A 20,916-nucleotide genomic window follows, 5' to 3' on the forward strand; every position below is an offset into this window, starting at 1 on the left:
CGGTGCCACTGTTTGCTACAAAAAAACTGTTGTTTTAGTTGGCTGAGTGGACTGTTCAAGAGGTCTATATACCAATTTTTGACAACTTAATGTCATCAGATTATCAAGAACTACCATCTTTTCCATCTATAAGGTTATCTCTATATCTTTGTTGTGCTTTCAAAGATGATTGTCAGAGAAAGATATTGATATTGATCAACTCACAGTAATATCTTTTGTACAGGCCAAGAATGATACTTCCATGGATGCTCTTCTGGGGGGATATTTGCATAAGTACATCAGTAGCTCCAACTTATATTCCTCCCCACTACTCTGAAACCAAAGACCTTGGGGAAACACTCGAAGCTTTAACGTCATCAATGGTTGAGTTGCTACAAATAATCCAGTAAGTTATTTACAGATCATTTTATACAAATGATAAAACATAAATTTTGTTTGTAGGCATTAATGGCTATGGCACATGGAAAAAAAAAGGGGCATAACCCAGTGCACGAGGCTCCCGCTATTGCGGGGTCTGGGGAGGGTCATAATATACGCAGTCTTACCCTTGCTTTCGCAAAGAAGCTGTTTCCAGACTCGAACCCGTGACCACTTGCACATATCTATTACTAGGACATATACATTTCTATTAGTCTCATTAATTGTTACATATGATTTTCTAGTCATTATTTGTTACAAGTCAACAAGATGGTACGTGGATAGGTCATGTATCGTTGGTTGACAATTCAACTATAAAGAATTTGCTATATTTGGTGATGAGGAGATCATCAAGGAAAGGGAAACCAATGAAGAAGCTCACACACATTTTCCTAAAGAGATTGTCAGATGAACTCAAGCGTAAGCTGACCAAAGCTGTAGGAGATTATTAATAATATGAAGGAAGACCCAGCTCACGCTTGACCTGCAAAAACAATTGATACTAGTTTAAGGGTTAGGGTTTCCTACAAGGGTAGTGTAAGAACGAATCTATACACCACAACCAATGAGTGGTTGGAAAATGGTATCATCTATATGGGACCCACATGGTGTTCACGTTGTTAGAATAGGAGAGAGAAACGTCAATATGGGTATCATTGTTTATTATGTGAGGAGGGTATAAAGGAATTTGTACAGAGGGAGTACCAATTTTTTCCCTATTTTAATTAGGGGATTTTCTATTGACACCCCTTGAGGTGTCATAATTTGTAGTCTTGTATTTTTGCCCTCTTTATTTAACCCAAATTTTTTTTTTCTTGACGTTAAAACTTGTCATTTATATGTATAGTCGAAGGGTGGGCAAGATAATAACAACTCTTGAAAATGGCATAAGGGTAAGTCACTTTCAAATAAAAACTCCAAGTTGAGTGGATGAAAAGCCAAGTATCTCAATTTGGTGAGCACACTTTGAGTCCACCTTATTAGTGATATTGCAATTTTGAAAATATTATTTTGCCTTTGACTTGAAGAATTTTTGGGAATAAAACAAGAGATGATTAAAAGAAGTTACATGTTCTAAATACATCTATAGAGTTGTCAATAAGACATGGTATTTTCTTATTGACATCTTGCCATTTACGTGTCAAGTAATTTGTAAATCCTTAATTTTGCCTTTTTAGTATTAACACATTTTTTTCAATAAGGGTATAACCTATCATTTAACATGTATACTTGAAAATGTGCAAGATAATGAGACTTTTGATAATGACATAATGATAATTCATTATCAAATTATTTTTTTAAATCCTTTTTTATCCCTAGCTTTAAAAAAAAAACTTTTAGCAATAAAAAAAATGTGTCAAGTTCTAAATAATCCTATACATGTGTCATTTAGACCCATAACTAAATGAAGACCTGAAACTAGTATCTATTGTTGGGGTACGATGTCTTGTATTACGTCGTTTGGTTTGTGGATTGATTCCGAAGGGTCATTAAGAGGCTGTAGGCCTTGAGGCCCGGAGGAATCGACCCACTTGTGCATTAATCTACTATTTTGATGGGACTTTGATGAACTAGCCGGTCCATGCGGGGATTTGTGGGTTGCCGTCCTCAAGAAAATTTTTAAGGTCTATATGGTTATTTTGGTAAAATTCTTGTATAGGGTTTCGCTATAAATATGTAGCGAGAGTTTTTTCTCTTTAGCAAAATCTAAGAGAGGTGTGAGGATGAGTGGTTATAACCCTATTCTCCATTGATAATGAAATAGATCTCATCTCACTGTAGACGTAGGCAATCTTGTCGAACCATGTAAATCCTTGTGTTCATTATGTAATTGTTGTTTACGATTTCAAGTCCTTTTTGCATCATGTTAGGATTCGTTTTCAAACACCTACAATTGTCAAGAAAGAGAGAGAGAGAGTATTCAACCTGCCACGATAGGATTCAGTACCTCTTATCTTAACTTCCTCTATTTATAAATCAGCAAGTAGAGTCTTAGTAGGTTTCCTACTAAGACTCCAACACTTAATTACAATATGACAAAAGGAAAGGACAAAGGAAAAGAAACACTAAAACTAATTGCTAACAATTAAACTCAAACTCAATTTTGACAAAAACCTAAACTTTTTTTTTTTTTTGGGGGGGGTAAAACAAAAGCCTAAACTTTGAATCAACATAACTCACGATAGAGACACTACCCTATCTTGAGTAACCTTTAACAAGACCGAACAAGCCTTTTAGTTAATTTGTAGATTATATCATATGAACAACCAGATTCTTTTGTACATACATAGCCCATAGGGGTGAAGTAATGTTGTTGGGGGCAATATAGCATTATCCATTTTAAGGAAGTCCTCTATAGAATCATTGGCATTTGCTTTGGCATGAAAGGAAGATCAAGCCAATAATCTTAGGCCCATATTGAACTTGTCCAATAGCAATACCAGCCTGGTTATCAGCCACTTTGCAATTAAATGCATGGATTGAGGAATCGTATCAGATCGGCTGATCCTTATTAGTACCGGAAGGCCGATACCTTTTTCTGGTCGGTCTCATGTCAGTGTACCAGTATGGATCAAGGGTAAAAAGATTTTTCTTTTTATAATATAAAAAAAAACAGCTTTTAAAAAAAAACAGGGGCAAATTCGTCCGATCCCCATACCGATTACTAGATCCATGATTGGATGAGAAACTGGTTAGAATAAGATCCATCTTGGAGAAATATCAAAAAAAAAAAAAAAACCCTAATATCACAAATTCGTAATGCTGTATTCGTCAAGAAACTAATCCGGTGTTTATGAATTTTATATGGCAGAAGTTTTCATGCACGCCCATCCGAAATGACCAAAAACACTCCTCGTCCCCTATGAGACAAGCTCGATAGGAGGAATCTCCCGTATACAAGTCCTGTCACCATTTTATATTTCTTACCTGTCTCGGTTTAACTGCAGTCACAATGTCTAAAGATGCATTTGTATTGGAGTCTTTATATTGCATTAAGATTCTCATGACAGTAGCATCCGGTTTCAGTCTCCTTACCATGGAGATCTGACCCTTTGATTAGCATGGGCAATAGTATTCTCGACCCGTACAATATGGTATGAGAGTTAATAATGATAGAAGAGTCCAATCACTGGGTCACATCACCAATGGTAAAAAGATTCTTCCTTTTCAGAGGTGAAGGAAAACTTATTCCAAATAGAAATATTTAGACTGGGCCTAACTTTTAAAAGATAAAGAGTTAAGAACCTAGATCAAGTTTAATAGTCCAACCCAGCCCAAAATATGAAGTATTTCAGATGGCTTTTAGTGTAAATCTTTAGAATGCTTACTGAATTGGCCCAGTAAGACTCGGCCCACCATGCATGTCTTTAGTAGGTTCTTTATATGAAGTGAGTATTCCATCATAGGGCATGGATTTAGTTCACGATGTCGATGATGGTATTACTAGCCGTCGTCGATGCCGATATCGATACAATATATATATTTTTTTTATAAAGAAAATCATATTTGCACCGATCGAATTGGTCAGGTATCGATATTGGTCAATGTCAATACCGATATAATGGACCGGTACGGGCCTTCGGATACCGATTCCTAAAACCATGGAATGGGGTGTAACATGCAATGGAAAGTTATTGACAAAATGGAGATCGACAATCTATAATAGTTCCCCATACGTGCACCTTCTTTACATTATTATTCTTCTATCTCTATTCACTCTTAAAGACTTGAGATATAGCTACTTGTGTTTGAACTGAAAAACAGTTAAAGCTTTTGTATTTAAAGTTAAAACCACTCTCGCCTGTCTACTCACTACTCAATGTTTGACAATTATATATATATTTCACCAAACAAAGTCCATTTTAATTAGCATGAGAAAATGACTACTGCTACTGCCTCTTTGATTTCTAGGTTTCTGTGTGTTCTTTCATGGGCTTTTTTGTTTTTTTTTTTTTTTTGGTAAATTCTTTCATGGGCTTTAGCAATAGAATAATAAATGAGAGAGAAGAATACAACAGGAGTTGGAAAGAAAGCAGCAAAGCAAAGCTAAGCCAAACAAGGAATATGGGTTAAGAAGAGCTTTAGCCAATGGAGAGCCATCCTTTTGAGTGTTCAGACAGCCTGGTATGTCCTTACTACAAGTCATAGGAATAGATTAGAGAGAGAGAGAGAGAGAGAGAGAGAGGCACTGACCCACTTTTCCAAATCTTGTTTAGTGTCAGAAAATGTTGTTTTTTTAACAAAGCCTTCATTTGTCTCTGCTTATCTTCGGTAAGCGTATCTCACTCTAAAATCATCATCTCTCTCTCTCTCACATGTGAAAGTGAGAAGTGGAAATGCAGAGAGAGAGAGAGAGAGAGATTGCAGAAGCATTCATCCCCTTTTTCAAGCTTTTCAGTCTTGGCCACTGACAGTACTTTCTTGTCTTTAAATAACTACTAATATTCTTTCTTTCTTTCTTAAATCTCTTCAAGTTAAAACTTTTCTTTCTTAAATCTCTTAAAGTTAATCTTTGAAAAACATTCAATAAATAAAATAAATGTAATGGAGAGCACATGATATTGAGGCTCCTCACATGCCTTATCTGACATCATCTATCATCATCACCCTAGTCTCTTCCCACCTCTTCTCCTCCTCCTCCTCCTCTTCCCTTTATTTGTTCCCCAGATTCAAACATCCCAGCTTAAGGTTCTCTGTTCAAAGGAAAGAATCCACCATTGCAAATAAACAAAAAAATATGCTAGGGCTAGGGCTAGGGCTAATATTCTCCCTAACTACAAAGCCTAAGCCTTAAAGTTTCCCTTGTGGGGAGTTGTCTTACTTTCTACTCATCCCCATCCTTTTCTTTCGCCACAAGATAATAATAACTCAACAAGGGAAAATGCATGATGTATATATTGGGATTTTTCACATTCTCAATCTTTCTTGACACTAAAAGTTCTAGATATTGGTATCGATGTTTGTATTAATATCGATACTAGTATAATATTGATATAAATCGAATTGTATTAGATTATATCAGGTTGGTAGCCGACGTAAATTTAGAAATGGATCAGTTTTTGACTGATACAATCAATGTATTTCGATATTGTATTGGCATTAATCTCCAACGATACTAATAAGCAACGGTCGATATGATACTTTTACTTAGAATCATGGTTAACACTCGTTGATGTTCTCTCTCTTTGATGACCATGTGAGTCCGTGTATGTGATTCACACATGACGCACTTCTTTCTGTGGCTTGGCATTTAGATTCCTCCCCCCAAAATCATAATCATCTCCCAATCATATGATTAAACACTTATGTTTTTTTAAGAAGTAAAATTAGCCATGGATCTTCTCTAGTCACTTGAAAGTATTGGTGAAACAAAAGAGGGGTATGGGTATGGCGGGACCTGCTGGACCCTCTAGCTCTGCTGTTTTGTTTCATCAATACTTTCAAGTGATTGGAGGGGAGAAAACTAGGATAGTTTAACTTGAAGTAGGTATATAAGGTTGTCAAGTTAGAACTAGAACCAAAAACCGAAACCGGATCCAAACCGAATAACCTGAATCAAATAGAATTTAGTCACAATCTGGAACTGAGGAACAGAACCAAGGTGAGACTTTATTACTATTCAGATCCAATGTATGAACCAATGGTTAAAACCGAAATCGAATTGAATTTGGGTACCAATATAATTTAGTACATTAATATAGTATAATTCTAATATATTATAGTATATTAATACACTATAATACTAATATATTATAATATATATTACTAATATTATAATACTACTATATTATAGTATAAACTAAATATCAGAACTGGAATCGAACCATGTAGGAACCGAAATCGTACAAATTCGGTACAAGTACCAAATTTCATAACCGAGGCCAGACTTGATCCGGACCTGGATCACACTAATATTCCATAGAACCGAACCAGAACTGAACTGAATACCCTGTTACAAACCGATTTACACCCTTAAAGTATAGCCTCAAGGGCAACTACATCAGAAATAATAGAGGGTCCCTAGAGGACTTCAAGGATAATAGGCTCTTTTGCCAAGAAGAATCGCCAAGAGCTGCGGCCATTAGAGGAAGAAATCAAGTTGATGCCACAGTAGTTGCACCATCCAAATTAATGAAGAAAGAGACTAAACACTTGTTGATTAACACCTATCATCCCATATAATATTAGGGTTAGGGCACTTATGATGAGGCTTATTATAAATTCCAGTCATATGAGGGAAAACAGCAAAACACAGCTAGAGGATAACTGGTATTGATAATAACTCAACAACTACTCCCCCCCCCCCCCCAAATGGGCCCCTTTTTGAATTCAAATTTGTCCTCATAGAAGGGTATATCCCTTACCACACTACTCTAGGGACCCAATCCATCTTGGCTCCACTTATTATCATGGTTTTAGGAATCAGTATTGGGTCAGGTGTATCGGCCGTTCCTAATATTGATACCTAATCGATACAGTATCGGTGAATCAACGTGAACCCTAAATTTTTGGTGAAAAAAAATGAATTTTTTAATCAAAAAATTGCTTTGAACACCAGATTTTTACCTACACCGAATAATGTTAATAAATTTTGTCAAAAATAAGATAACATTTTCATGATCCATTCAAAAGAAGTTTAAATTATTTTGCAATGCAATGTTTATGCTTCCTAATAAAAATCATAATATCATGGGTATAAAATTATGGACAAAGTTTTCCTCACTCATAGAGGACGGTTCACCTACCATTAATCTAGGGTTCACTAACCCCTCTTAGAATTTTTATATATTATAAAATATCTTTTTGATACCCATCCTTGCCCTCTCCCGTCCCTTGGTGAATAGGATCTCATTCACTGTGGGTGGAGGAAAACTCGATTACAAAACTATTTATCATATCATGGGAATTTTGAATTTGCTGTCTCATTGCCTCCAATTGGGTGATGGTGGTGGGGTTGGAAGTTTGAAATTTCATAAAGTTTGACTTTGACCTGCCACAGAAGAGAACTACAGAATCCAAAGCTTGGTGATTATGGATTTGAGGAGGAGGAGGAGGAGGAGGAGGAGGAGGGGGGTGGGGGGGTTGGGTGTGTGGGTTTGTTGTTTGTTGACTCATGGCTGGCAATCTCAATTATGAATTTGCCACCCAATCAGTCACCACTGTTGCATCGATTAAACATGCCCCATGTGGAGCACTCAGAAGCAGGGGAAGGCCTGGCAAGTTTAAAGGAAGGAACTGGCCACCTGGTTCACTCTGGTTTAGTTAAAAATCGGACTGGCCGGTCTGACATGGTATTTGAATGCTAAATAGAAGAGATTATGAGATGAAACTTTCTTAGGCTAATCAGGTTATAAACAGTTTACACAATCATGCACGAAAACTTTTGTCCATAAAAAATGTCCGATTATTAATTTATCAGATCAACTTTTGACACCCCTATCCTTCAAGGTATAAAAACCTGAAATCGCGATCTGGATCGGGAACAATTCCATCCAGGATCAGAGCTGGATTGGCCTTCACCAATTTCAATTCAAATCGACTGATCCAACCAATCCGATGCCAATATTTTAAAACCCTAAATTCCTTCTCTTCAACCTTATCCTATTTCCTTTTTGTTTGTTCTTCTCTCTTTGCTAAGGAAGTAAAAGATGTAACATTAAGATAGAAAGCAGAGCAGGCCCTCCTCTGCTTCTACCTTACTCTGCTCTGTTATAACATGGCCAGCCAATCTGATGGTGATGGTCCAGTCTCATGATTATGCATTAGCTCACCTCTACCCCATCCTCATCTCCTCCATATGCTTACTTTTGTTTTGTTCTTTTATCCTTTTGAGTTCCAATAATTTAAGGTCCTTTAACATCTTCTCAGAAAGAGAACATTTTTTTTTGTTTTTTGTTTTTTGGGTCTGATCTTAAATCCATTTTGATGTCATCAGAACTTAGAACAAAACGACCACAGATGGACCCCTGTGTACACTCATGTTTATGGTTGTGGTGTTCTACAATGGCAACCACAGAGAAAGAAAGAAAGACAATAATTATTAAAAAAAAATTAATAGTAGAATTTCCTGTTTAGAGTTGACACTACTATTTTTATTTTTTTTTTCTTGGTTCTATAAATTGATTACAGTGGAATCACCAACCACCTAAAGAGTGGACTCTTGAAGCATTTTCATTGTTGTTGTCATGAACTCATGATGGGTTTATTATCTCTTTAGTTGAGAGAAATAGAAATCTCAATTATAAGTTAGTTAAGCTGCCCCCACAGAAAAAGGAGAACATATATAATTGTTGTATTAAGTAAAATTAAAAGAAAAAGAAACAGGAATTATAATGAATTAAGATTGAAGAACATATTAAGCATACAATCGTTGATATCAATATGGTATTGGATAATACCGATAGAATCGGGCGATTCAAGATCAAAAACCCATTTTTTTATAATAAATAAAAAAAAATTTTATTTTTTGACTGATACAGTCGATCCGTATTGATACCTATAATATTATCGATCTTCGATAATATCAATATGTATCGATTGATAGGATACCAATACCTAAAACCATGGTCCCAACCATTATTTGTAAGGTGATTATCACATGAAACCCAACCTAATTATTTTGTTTTGGTACTGATACGTCTTATTAATGTAATGTTAATATAGGCCTGCTGTCTCTAGAATCATTGCACCTAATCTTGTTTAAGGGAATTAGGAGTATCTAAAAACTGCACATAAGTTAAAATCCTTCATTATATATGAGTTTTTTTTAGGGGTTTTTTTTTTTTTTCCCCCCTTATTTCGATAATAATTTTAATCTTAAAATCTAGCATAGATATCAGTTCAGCCAGAGTATGGAATCATAAGAGAGAGAGAGGGGGGTTGTGACTTGGGAACCATGATGGTGTGTGAATGTGTGGTGTGGTGCATCAAATCAAAGTCAAAGATGACAGAGAGAGAAAGATAATTTCATCACATAAGGGCCAAAAATAATTGGATATGCCATGAGAGTCATGGTAATTGAATCTTGAATTGATTCAGATTGGAATTGGTCATGAACAATCTGATTTCGGATATTTTTAAAGTGATTGGTTTTGGGGTTTTTGGTATCAAATTGTTGAATTTTAGATTTGAGAGATCGGATTAGGGTTTTAGAGACCAATAGGACATTTCGGAGTGGCTTATTTTAGTAGGGTTTTTGGTATCATCTTTTGGCTGATACAATCGATCCTGAATTCCTGCTGATGGCAGATCTGAACTCAAAGTTGATAAGGTTATCCCATCCAAAACAACTATGTTTGGAGGATTCAACTCAAAATCTTAAAAGTTTCAAGGTCAGATATCGAATGATTTCTATTCAATTTTAGATTGATTTCATGAAATTTTTGGTCAAAAATTGAAATTGTTTTGATTGTATCAATATGGAATATTTTAAAATAAAATAAAATAAAATCCATCCTTTGGAAAAGGTGGTGGTGGCGGAGGTGGTGACGAGGTAGAAACATGGTCCTAAGTATCGGTATCGTATTGCTCGTATCGGGTGATACATATCAATTTTGCTAGTCATCGATATCGATACTGTGCCGATACCGTATCGGTAGCACGGTACAAACAAGGGGTAAAATGGTTAGAAATGTCATTTTTTAAAAGAATTTCAAGGGTCATTTTGTCCGATACAACCAATCCAAGCCGATACCATATCAGTATCATATCGATTTTATGTGCTACCGATATCCGTTCCGTTACCGTACACTAAAACCATGGGTAATGATAATGGGGTAGTGGTGGTGGTGGTGAGACCATTCGGAGAAAAAGTATGGTGTTTTATTTTTTACATGAAATTACTATTCTGCCCATCAAATTAAACATGTCGTAATAAAAAAGCAAGAGTGAAATCAAATGAAATAGAAATTCTGAATGGACTATTTCAGAATTTTTATTCCACGTGAATTCTATTGTACTGAAATAAGATGCAAAAATCAAACCAAACAATTTTTGAAACAGATATCATCCCCTGAAATTGTAGCTAGTACAGAGATCAACTCAGCAAGAACTTTAAAAAACTGATGTAAGACTATATAACTCATGGCTTCTCAAGAGTGTCAACAACCTCTTTTCTCATCTCATTGTGTAACTAAAGTATACCTGACCATAGACATGTACAGAATCCAACCCAAAACTATAGATATTAAATGGACATACAGGTTTCTACCAAACAAAAGGAGATGATAACTTTCACTGCACACTGAACTAAAATAGAAAGAGAGAGAAAAGAGCCCACCCTGAGTCATAATGTTTGTCCAGAAGGTCGAGATGCAAAAGAATGATTTTTGTTAATGGGCAATTAATACCATCACACAGCCACAACAATGCAGTACAGGACTCTGACATCAATCTCGCCTGGCAAAACTGGCTATGAAGAAGACCCAAGAGTGGAGAGAGAAGAGAGGAACGGATAAATTTAAGTTCCCCAATCCAATCCTCCCCCACCCCTTTCCCTCTTCTTGCCCGGCCCCCCACCCCTAAACGCACTAATTGAGATTCTGGAGGGGCTTGGAGTGTTGGAGTTGTTAAAGGGGGACCATTTACCACAGGAACAGAGCAATGACGAGAGCACTGCCCAAAGTACCAGTAGTACCCCCATACATAGAAGAACATCAGAATGAATAGATAACCATTGCAGCAGATATCTATTTACAAGGATAGATAGAACAATTCCCCACTTTCTGCAACACGAGATAGTCTTCTTAGCCTTTACTAGTGAGCAAAGCAATCGACAAACTAAGAAACAATGGCGAAGAATACGCAGAAGAAAGCCCAAAACTAGGGATCTAAATAAGCCCCTACAGGTTATAGCTAAAATCCAATGTAATTATAAGACTACCAGAGAGGAGAAACCCAAGGTACAGCACTGTACACCTTCAACAAAAAACAACAACAAAAACAACAAAATGACCTACCTGCTCAAAGGAAAAGAAAAGAAAATAGAATACGAGAACTGCTATTGAAACCCAAGTATCGAAACTGCAACTACACATGAGGAAGGGAGCGAATGTAACAAAATTTCCCATTTTTTTGGTCTTTTCATTTTCTCCATTTTTCTTTGTACAAGGAGAAGAGATGGTGCCAGAAAGAAACAAGGATGACAATTGAGAAATGAGAATTGAGAGAGGTCTCCTCCATTACCAATTTCTTCGGTCTTAAGAACACACATCTCAGCAGCTTAATGCTTCATACTTCACCGTTATTGGACGGTTGAACCCAACCTGCGAAAGCAAATTCCCAACCGCGGAAATGTCCCGACAGAATACGCCCTGGAATACCGCATTTGCAGTGGCAGCCGCAGCTGCATTGTTCGTCTCTGTGACTTCATTCACTACTGCACTGTAATCTGATGAATCAATTCGGCTCCTCTGTTTTATCTCCACTGCTTGTGGTTTATTACTACTCTTCTCGCTTTCCAACTTCTGCTCAGAGATGATTACTTGGACTTGTTGCATTGCAGCTGCTGCCTTCTGCCTCTTTTTCTCAGCTGCCTCTTCATCCATGATCGTGGTCATCACCGTCGAATACCCCTTCTGCAGAAGCCGATACAATACCAATGCTGACATCCTTGCTTGGTCCTTCACGGAATCAACTTCACGATCACCCACAAACTCGCATCGATCAATAAAACCAATGGCCCTATCTGGCCTATGCTTCAAGGTAAGTAACAAATGGGCTCTCTCCAATTCCGAACGCGAGCAGCCCCGCCTCAATCCAATCAATGCATAGTAATCTATATTGCCTGTCTCCCCTGATACCACTCTCTGCCTCAATTCCTGGATTTTCAAACTCAAGCCCTTCAGATTGCCAGGGACGTCACGGTACCTGACGTTGTGACGCTTCCAAGCAGGGCCAGGAGGCTTCCTGTCCCGCAAGATGGAATCGTAGAGGAGCTTCAAGTGTTCCAAATCACGCAGGCAATCGGAAAAGCATCGGATGGTTTCAAGGAGGCTGGCTCGAGTACTGAGAGCAGGGATGCAGGCTGGCTCAAGTGCAAGGGCCCGATTGCAATCCGCAATCGACTCTGCAATCCGGCCGGCGGCTTTATAGGCCGAAGCTCTGTGAATGTAGCACTCGGCAAGGAAGCCCTGTGGAGTACCACGGCGATTATCAATTATCTTAGAGAAGTGCCTGATGGCTTCCGAATAGAGCCCTGCGTCTAAGGCTGCGAGAGCGGAAGTGCGGCGGCGGAGGAGGAGCTTGATGTGCCCAAGGAGTTGAGCGACGTACTCCGAGTCTGTTGGGGTAGTCGGAGGATTGGCGTTGCTTCGATCGCTGCTTGCAGCGAAGTTGGCGGAGAAGCTGTCGTCAGACCAGCACACGCTTTCCTTCCTGAATGCTGCGGAAGCTAAACGTTTTCCCGTTTGAAGGAGGACCATAGCGTCTTCCATCAACCCAAGATGGCAACAAGCTTGACCAAGAACCAAGTATCTGCATTGCCATAAACAAAGATGATGAGCAATCAATACCAAATAAAAATTTGATCTTTGAAACCCCGAAAAATATGTGAGAAACGGGGAGACATATATACCTCCATTGCCCTTCCTTCTCGCAGTTCTTACAGAGACCGGCCATGACCTTCTTCTTCAGGTCCGAAACAGAAAAGCATTTGAAGGTAGGGTCTTTATCTGTAGAGTCAGAAGGGGAGTGATCAGAGGAGAGGAGCTTCACTCGTTCCTTCGAGAGTTGGTGGGACGAGTTATCAGAAGACAGGGACGATTCTTCGGACACCATTTTAAAGCTTGGTATGTATTCTTGGAGCATGTCAGCAACCTCCTTGTACCGGCGGAGGTAGAGGAGAGATCGAGCTTTAAGCTCAAGAGCCGATTCGAGCCGCGGATAAAGAACAAGGGCAGCATCGAGGAGATTAAGGGCTGAAGCGATCTCCGACTGCTCTTGGGTCGCGATAAGCACTCGAGCTTCTTTTACATACTTGTCAACAATCTGTCAGGAGAAATAAAAGAAATTCAGGTCAATAGAGAGAGATTAAAGCACAAGACATTAAACCCATTCCGGAACCAATTTGAATCACTAATCTAAGCAGCATTGGAGACTGAAAGCTGAAATTTCAGTCACATAATTGCAGAGAAACCATTGAAACCACCATTAACAAACCCAACAGGGTTGGATTCTTGCAGACAAGTTCACACTCAAATTTTTTTCCTTTCAGCCCAGAAAATCAGAAAGGGAGTAAAGCAATTGCAAGGCAAACCCATTTCTACTAGAGCTTCTAAACAAAAACCCAGGAAGCTTACTGTTCTATTCTACTACCGTGCAAGAATATTAGAAAAAAGAAGATGAAAATCAAACAGAAAGACAACATTCTCCAGCACAGTAGGAAGTAAAGCGACTGCTCCAAAATCTTAAACAGAAACCACACACCTTTCTGTTGCTAAGCCACCAATGCCTCTTCTCTCCACCAGCCAAAGAAGGAGAAGTCGACATGGTTGTAATGGTTGTAAAACCTTCAAACATCAAATCTCAAATCCTCCACATTTTCGTCTCCTAAAAGAGAAAATTTTTTTTTGGGGGGGAAATATCAACACCCCCCACGCACCCGGAGAAAGCGAGGGAGATGCAGAGAGAAGCAATGGATTTAAACCAAAATTTCTAAGGGTAAATAAGATGGTGTGGTGGGGCGGAAAAAAAACCCTAAAAAATGCCAGCTTTGACTCAGAGAAAGCTTTGATCCTTCACCTTCTTCGCTGGCAAGTGCCAACACAGATGACTCTCTCTCTCTCTCTCATTAATAAAGAAAGAAAGAAAGAAAGAAAAAGGAGAAGATAGATAGAAAAGCAAGTAAAGAGAAGTCCAGCAAAATTAAGTATGAAAAGAGCAAGGAACAGTTCATTTACCATTTTATCCTTTCATTCTCATTCAAAGGACTTGTATATGTTGTTATTTGTCCCTATCTTCTTTAAAGTCTTCTCAATCTTCATTAAAAACAGATGATTACCTCTTATAACTAATAGACTAACCAACACCCATTGAGAAAGTATGGTTTGACTATGTACATTAAGTCATATAAAGGTTGTTGGCCTAGCTTTTGATTATTTTTTTACCCATACCATGGTTTTGTTTTGTTTTGTTTTTAGCAAGGACAATATGGTAATTGGTTTGGTTCGGTTTGGTTCGATTTTAATCAATTTAATTCAATTTATATATGTATCAGATCAAATTGAATCAAAATCATTTAGACAATGTTCGATTTGATCAGTTATGACTTATGGGTTTAATCGATTTGCTACTATTGACATTCGATTTTATCGATTATGGCCTAAGGCTGTATTTGGTATGTATTCTAAGTTGATTTTGCATTCTCAGACAATAAAAACTACTATTTTTATCATCGGAGAATCCAAAATTAACTTAAAATGCATTCCAAGATTGCATACCAAATGTTGCCTTAGTTTCATTGAATTTTAACGGCCAACGGATTTCTATTTCATATTTTTATATCGGGTTTTAATCCGATTTGGTTCAACCAATGTGAATTGTTTTTGACATCCCCTAATGGTAAGAAGAGGAGAAGTTAGTCATTAAACCAAAAGAGAGAGGAGAAATCTGAGACATAGGGGGGAGGGCATTGAGATAAGAGTAGGGAGAAGGGATAGGTATATTTATGGGGATGATGGATGGAGGGAGAAGAGGAAAGAAAGTGACGTCTCTCGTAAGGCACAAGAATCATGCTCTTTTTCTTGTGAAAGTTTAATGGGGGGTGAGGGGTATCACCTCTTTTAATCTGCTTCACCTTCACCCACGCTTTTATAACTATAAAGTATTATTTATTTATTTAATTTTTCTAACTTTAGAAAAATAATAATAATATTATTTTTAAGTTGAGGCACATGGAGACAGATGAAGTTGCCTTTAAGGCTCTCTAACTTAACTTAACTTACCCGATCCAAAGGCTTGCAAAAGGTGCAACTTCTACAATCTCCATGTGCCATCTCATACCACGTCATCAATGTGCCTAGCTGTTATCCACGTGGCTGATGAAATCCTTTCCCTTCTTTTGATAGAGTCAGATATGTCCAGCATAAAACACAGCTGGATTTTTGGAGCCTATTTTGGGTGTAGTTTGGTTGTTGGCTCTATATGCCTAGTGGCAACTACCTCATGCCACGTCATTAATGCACCTCCCAGTGGTTTGTTTCCAACGCCGCTATTGGAGCTGTTGTGTGCCCCTCACATTTTTACAACCTCGAGTCACAATACTCGTTCTGGACCATGGTTTGAGGAACGACCTTTATCCATTGTTGTACTTATGCACACATGGTCGTTGCTGTTCGCACGATGACACAGTAGCGGATAAAAATTCATTTGAAGAATCGGTATTGGTTACTGATACAGATTCTTGATCGATCTGTATCGATGGATTGATACGAACAGGGGTAAAAGTGTAAAACCTTTATTTTTTCAAAAGAAATAAGAATAAATCTGTTCGATCCAAATCAATATCGACCGAGATTCATTCTGATACTGATACCAATTACTAAAACCCTGTTTTGGAATTCTTCAGTGTTTAAATGAAGGTGGCCACAAGAATTCTAAACTTAGAATCAAAGGTCAAAACTGTTCATGTCGATTTGATCATATCTTTAAACCCTGGAGTTGGCCCTCTGACCTAAAACCCAACAATTCAATTCTTAAAACCCAAGAACCAGCCACTCCAGAATGGTCGGAATCAGAATCAATCACGGCTGATTCTAATCTGAATTGATCGATTCGACCGATCCAATCTGATTCTAATTTTAAAGCGTTAATCGGATAATAAGTGATTTGTTTTTTTTTCTTTAATTTACACCCGATACGATACCATACCAGCCCTTCTATGCCTGATGGGTAAGCCTTTCATAACATGCCTTTTAATCCTTTCTAAGCTGTTTCCACGTGGCAATGGGAAATTTTAGGGTCCCGCATTACTTGGAATCCTTCAATGATCGAATCAAGTGGCAGATCCATTATCCATTTGAAGCTCCTTTATTTGTTCAATGATCCGAAACACTTATGAATATTGAATTATGGTTCCGTTTGTTTCCTCGTAAAAATGTGAGATAAAGATTTGCTTTCTTATAAAATATGATTTTTCACCGAAAAAGATTATCACGATGGAAGTGTACAGATTCCTACGCACACCCCCTAACATCCCCAATGGATCCTATACTCTCCATCTGGATCCGGCTTCTCTCCAGGGAGCGTAGCGCCCAGGGAGTGCCCAAGGGGTATCCAAGGGTTGGCCTGTATCGCACACGTACATCTCGGCGTACACCTAGGGATGTGTGCGGCATAGCCCAATAGCTGGATGCTCTTTGGGCATGCTGGGCTCCCTGGAGAGGAGCGCAATCATCTCTCTCATCTTCATAATTATACCCCCTATTGGGCGATCTGGTCTCCCACCCTCTCGGTGGGAAACTGCAGCCTGACATCATTTGGATCCCTCTTCTCTTGTTTTAATATACAATATGAAAAAAGACATTAAGAAAGTACAGAAATTTTGCATGAAAAAACCTTTTCATGTAAAATATTATTTGCAGTGTGGAAAATTTTACAATGAAACAAATGAGGTAAAAGTATTTCATTACCAAAATGTCAAATGGAAAACAAACATTTTGGTTAATATTTATGGAAGGTTCCACGTATTCCCTTCTAATACATGTATATGGAATGAGAAGAAAGATAATATATTATTACATGTCAAAGTTTGGACCACATATAATCATGCAGACCACCAAGTATATTGCATTCTTCATTTGTATTTTGATGGTCCATAATCTTTTTAAGATTTGTATTTCGATTAGTTTTCTTAATTTATATTTTAACAAATGATGATGTTTGTTTGAAGTCAAACTTGGTACAAAAGGGGAGGTTAGGGTCTCCCTGTCAATAAAGTTTGAAAACTATATATCCAACCAGATATATGAATCGAGTTTTGAAGAAACACAACACTTTTATTTTCACTAATTCTTAAAAATGGTGTGTTTTTTCTTTTAAAATTTTTAACCAAAGAAAATCTCTCTTTTAATTATTATACAAAAAGAATTTTGAGGAAGTTGAAAGAAGGGATTTTTTTTCATCAATAGCTAAGTAAAAAATAATATAAAAACGATAATTTTGAAATGACAAGTAGTTTTTTATTTATTTTAGCACATTTTTTTTTACTAATTTCAAGCATTAAACCAATTCGATCACTTTAATAAATATTAGAAAAATTAGATATGATTAAGATTAATAAAGAAGTAACATTTATAATAAATGCATATAAATTCTTTTGGTTCAATTATAGATGAAAAAGAGATAGATTAAAATGAAAGCATTAGTCACAAAGTTAGAACCAAATGCATGTAAAGTAGCACACAAAATGCAATTATTGATACATTCAACTATAAAAAGGGGTGGGGGTGGTTGTTCCAAAGTAGTTTATAGGACCAATATTTTTTTTGAAAGATTGAATAATCAGATGATAAATAAACAACAACATATATGTAAAACGTGTATAAAGAGCAAGGACTAAATAAATAAGTACAATATGTGAAATTTAAGACTACCACAAATAATTTATAGATATTGCAGAATCAATCAAAATGGACCCCATGATTAGGGGTGTAAATGCATAGCCGAAATCCGTTTCCGTATCTATTTAGCACTATCCGAATCCGTCCAAAAGCTAAATGGATGCGAATACAGATAAGCTATAGTTATCCGAAAAGCTATATTTACATGTAAACGGATAAAATATCCGATCTGTATCTTTGTTCGTATCCGTTTAACACTATCTGAATCCATCCAATAGCTAATCAGATATAGCACTATTTGAGCCGAATCCGATCCTTTTACAGTCCTACCCATGATACAAATAGAATTGCTAAAATGTCAAGGAAATTTCCAAGAAACAATTGGGGTTGGAGTAATGAAGAGAGACTTTAGTTCTTTAAGTTTAGTCGTAGATTTGAAAATTGAATCGCAAAAGTTATGAAGTACATGAATGCTTAGTTATGTTATGAGAGAATAGAACTTGTTTGTGGTTGGGTAAAATTAAATGGAATGTGTATGAATAATTAGTTTTTAGTGATGAACCAAGGAAACCAAATTAGTTCACTAATATTACAGATTAATAAATTGCTTAGGTGCCACCACTTAAGAGATCATTTCTGTATTCGATATTTATTATTTTAGGGTAAATATGTAAATATTATTTTATAATTAAATAGACCAGCTGAAAAGAAAAAATTCTCAACATAGGCATGTTTTTAACATGTTCTTCCTATTTATTAAGTTCTATTGTTGTTGAACCTATATGAGCATAATAAATGCATTTATTTTGGTTGTTGATTTGCTAAATAATCCAAATACCTATCATGTGATATTAAAAGTTAGTTAGAAAATCGCAGCCAAGCTGCATGGATCTTGTACAAGCGTGGGGGTCAATGAGAGTGTGTGTAGGGCCATCAATGGGGTGAAATTTTTCCATTTCAAGGGACGTCGTAGTCATTTCATGTGGGCTTATATCTGGGTGTAGACTGCATGTAGTTTGGGAGGGATTTCTTTTTCTCTTAAAAGTTTTAGTGAAGAGTGTGTGTAGGGCCATCAATGGGGTGAAATTCTTTCATTTCAAGGGACGTCGTAGTCATTTCATGTGGGCATGTATCTGGGTGTAGACTGCATGCAGTTTGGGAGGGATCTTTCTCTTAAAAGTTTTAGTGAAGAGTATAACAAAATAAATAAATAATTCATTAGCGATTCCAAGTTTTCACTAGTAGTTGATAATACAAATTATGATATACTAGCACAAAACCTATGTGATACACCGGATTTTGAAACAAAAGAAATGTAAATTTACATAAGATGTGAACAAAAATAATATAGAAAATATAAATTAAAATATAAATTTCACCAGGGTATAGGATAAGTAGATAACTATCAATTAGTTAGTATTTTTTTAATAGAAACATATAACCAATCAATTTCAATGTTATACACATCAAGAGATCCATCCATATAATAATTCAACTGAGTTACCCAATGACTCGGCTTTAACTAGTTCTTGGGGGCCGAACCAAATTGTGTCTCCTACAAGAAATCTAAGTGAGTATTTAATTGACTCTCTAATTTTTTGACGGGAGAAGAATCCCTCAAAGGCAATGTGGCCCAGTGCAATGAGTGTGTACAAAAGCATCAATAGAGGTAGGATTTCCATCTTTCTTAGGGGTGTTGCGATCATTTTTCCCTCTCTGTGTTTAGACACAAGGACCACATAGCCTTTCAAGGTTCTTATCCCATTTTTTAATATTGGTGATAGCATTACTATTTATGGTTCCCATCATCACATGTACGAGGTGTTGATATAAATCTAGAATCACAAAATCTATATCAGTTCTTGTCACTAATAACTCCAGCCACTATTGTATGACATTGATTGGCTGGCAAAGGAAGAAATAAATTTTGCTTGGCTAATTAGGCTATATATGCTTTGTCATTTTCATGATAGAGAAGGGTTTGGTGTAAATGTAGAAGTGTCTATGGAGGTGATTTAATAATAAAGGAAAAATATTGTAACCATGGTTGGTGAAAAAAAAAATCATAATCTTACCTTTTTGCCCTTTTAGTATAATACTTTTTTTTTTTTCCAATGAAGGTAAATCCAGTTAATTGGCATGTCTACTCGAAAAATTTATATGTAACTTTAAATATTGACAAGCCACTTCCATATTATTTTAGAAAGTTTTTTTTTTTTTTACCTTACCATTAAATACCTTTTGAGAAGAAGACAAGCGACAATTAATGTAGGGTTACAACATCTCACTATATCATCTTAGTGACAACAAAACGCATCCTTCAATTAAATTAGCTGGAATTATTGAAAGATTAGCATAGATAATTTCTTCATAGAAACAAAGCTCTTTTGTTGAAAGAGAAAAACAATTGGCAAAATCATTAACTTCAAAGAATGTAGCATGTCTATAAGGTCATAATTAGGTAATTTGTGTAATATTCATTAAGAATCATGTATTTTTTTCTATATCTTGGCTGTATTATTTATGCTTTTTTTTTTTTGTAAATATTTTTCTAGTTTACATGAATAATGTATGAAATATCTGGATAGTTGATAGATAAGACTCCCTTTGGTTGTAGGGAAAATGAAAGAAAGGAAAGTGAAGGAAAATATTTGTACTTCTTGTAAAATATATTTCATTTTTAAAGCAAATATTTACATGTCCCTTACAATCAAACACTTAAAATGATTTTTTATACAAAATATATTCTACTTTTCAAGAAAATATTTGTATTTTCCTTACAACCAAACAGAACTGCAATTTCTTTTTAATATACTACCATGGAGTATTGGAGTACAACGGATCAACAGGTGGATTGGGTGTTTGTTTTCCCCTTTTTGACATCTTTTTAATTGTGTGAACTGTAAACCAATAAAATAGAACAGAATATGATTTGAAATGA

General features: G+C 36.5%; 1 protein-coding gene and 1 long non-coding RNA gene across 2 annotated transcripts; both read right to left on the reverse strand.

Annotated features, from left to right (window-relative positions):
* Positions 1-1,631: 1,631 nt before the first annotated feature.
* Positions 1,632-20,242, reverse strand: LOC122668857. The gene is made up of 4 exons (XR_006333925.1): positions 20,214-20,242; positions 6,349-6,353; positions 5,816-5,818; positions 1,632-1,737 (listed from the first exon to the last, which is right to left on the reverse strand). It is a non-coding gene; the product is annotated as an uncharacterized LOC122668857 (long non-coding RNA).
* On the reverse strand, positions 11,577-14,198 carry LOC122668856. Its single transcript, XM_043865411.1, has 3 exons — positions 13,843-14,198; positions 12,992-13,404; positions 11,577-12,891 (listed from the first exon to the last, which is right to left on the reverse strand). The coding sequence occupies exons 1-3, from the start codon at positions 13,933-13,935 to the stop codon at positions 11,631-11,633; spliced, it is 1,767 nt and encodes a 588-aa protein (XP_043721346.1). The 5' UTR covers positions 13,936-14,198; the 3' UTR covers positions 11,577-11,630.
* Positions 20,243-20,916: the final 674 nt, after the last annotated feature.

This window comes from Telopea speciosissima, chromosome 7 (genome assembly GCF_018873765.1).
Source record: "Telopea speciosissima isolate NSW1024214 ecotype Mountain lineage chromosome 7, Tspe_v1, whole genome shotgun sequence".
Lineage (NCBI taxonomy): Eukaryota > Viridiplantae > Streptophyta > Magnoliopsida > Proteales > Proteaceae > Telopea > Telopea speciosissima.

What these genes read in the sequence shown, in the direction of transcription:
- LOC122668856 (XM_043865411.1), bottom strand. Translation starts at nt 13,935, where the DNA reads ATGTTTGAAGGTTTTACAACCATTACAACCATGTCGACTTCTCCTTCT. An exon ending in GGTGGCTTAGCAACAGAAAG is followed by an intron (nt 13,405 to 13,842) that starts GTGTGTGGTTTC and finishes TTCTCCTGACAG; the next exon opens with ATTGTTGACAAGTATGTAAA. An exon ending in GAGAAGGAAGGGCAATGGAG is followed by an intron (nt 12,892 to 12,991) that starts GTATATATGTCT and finishes ATGGCAATGCAG; the next exon opens with ATACTTGGTTCTTGGTCAAG.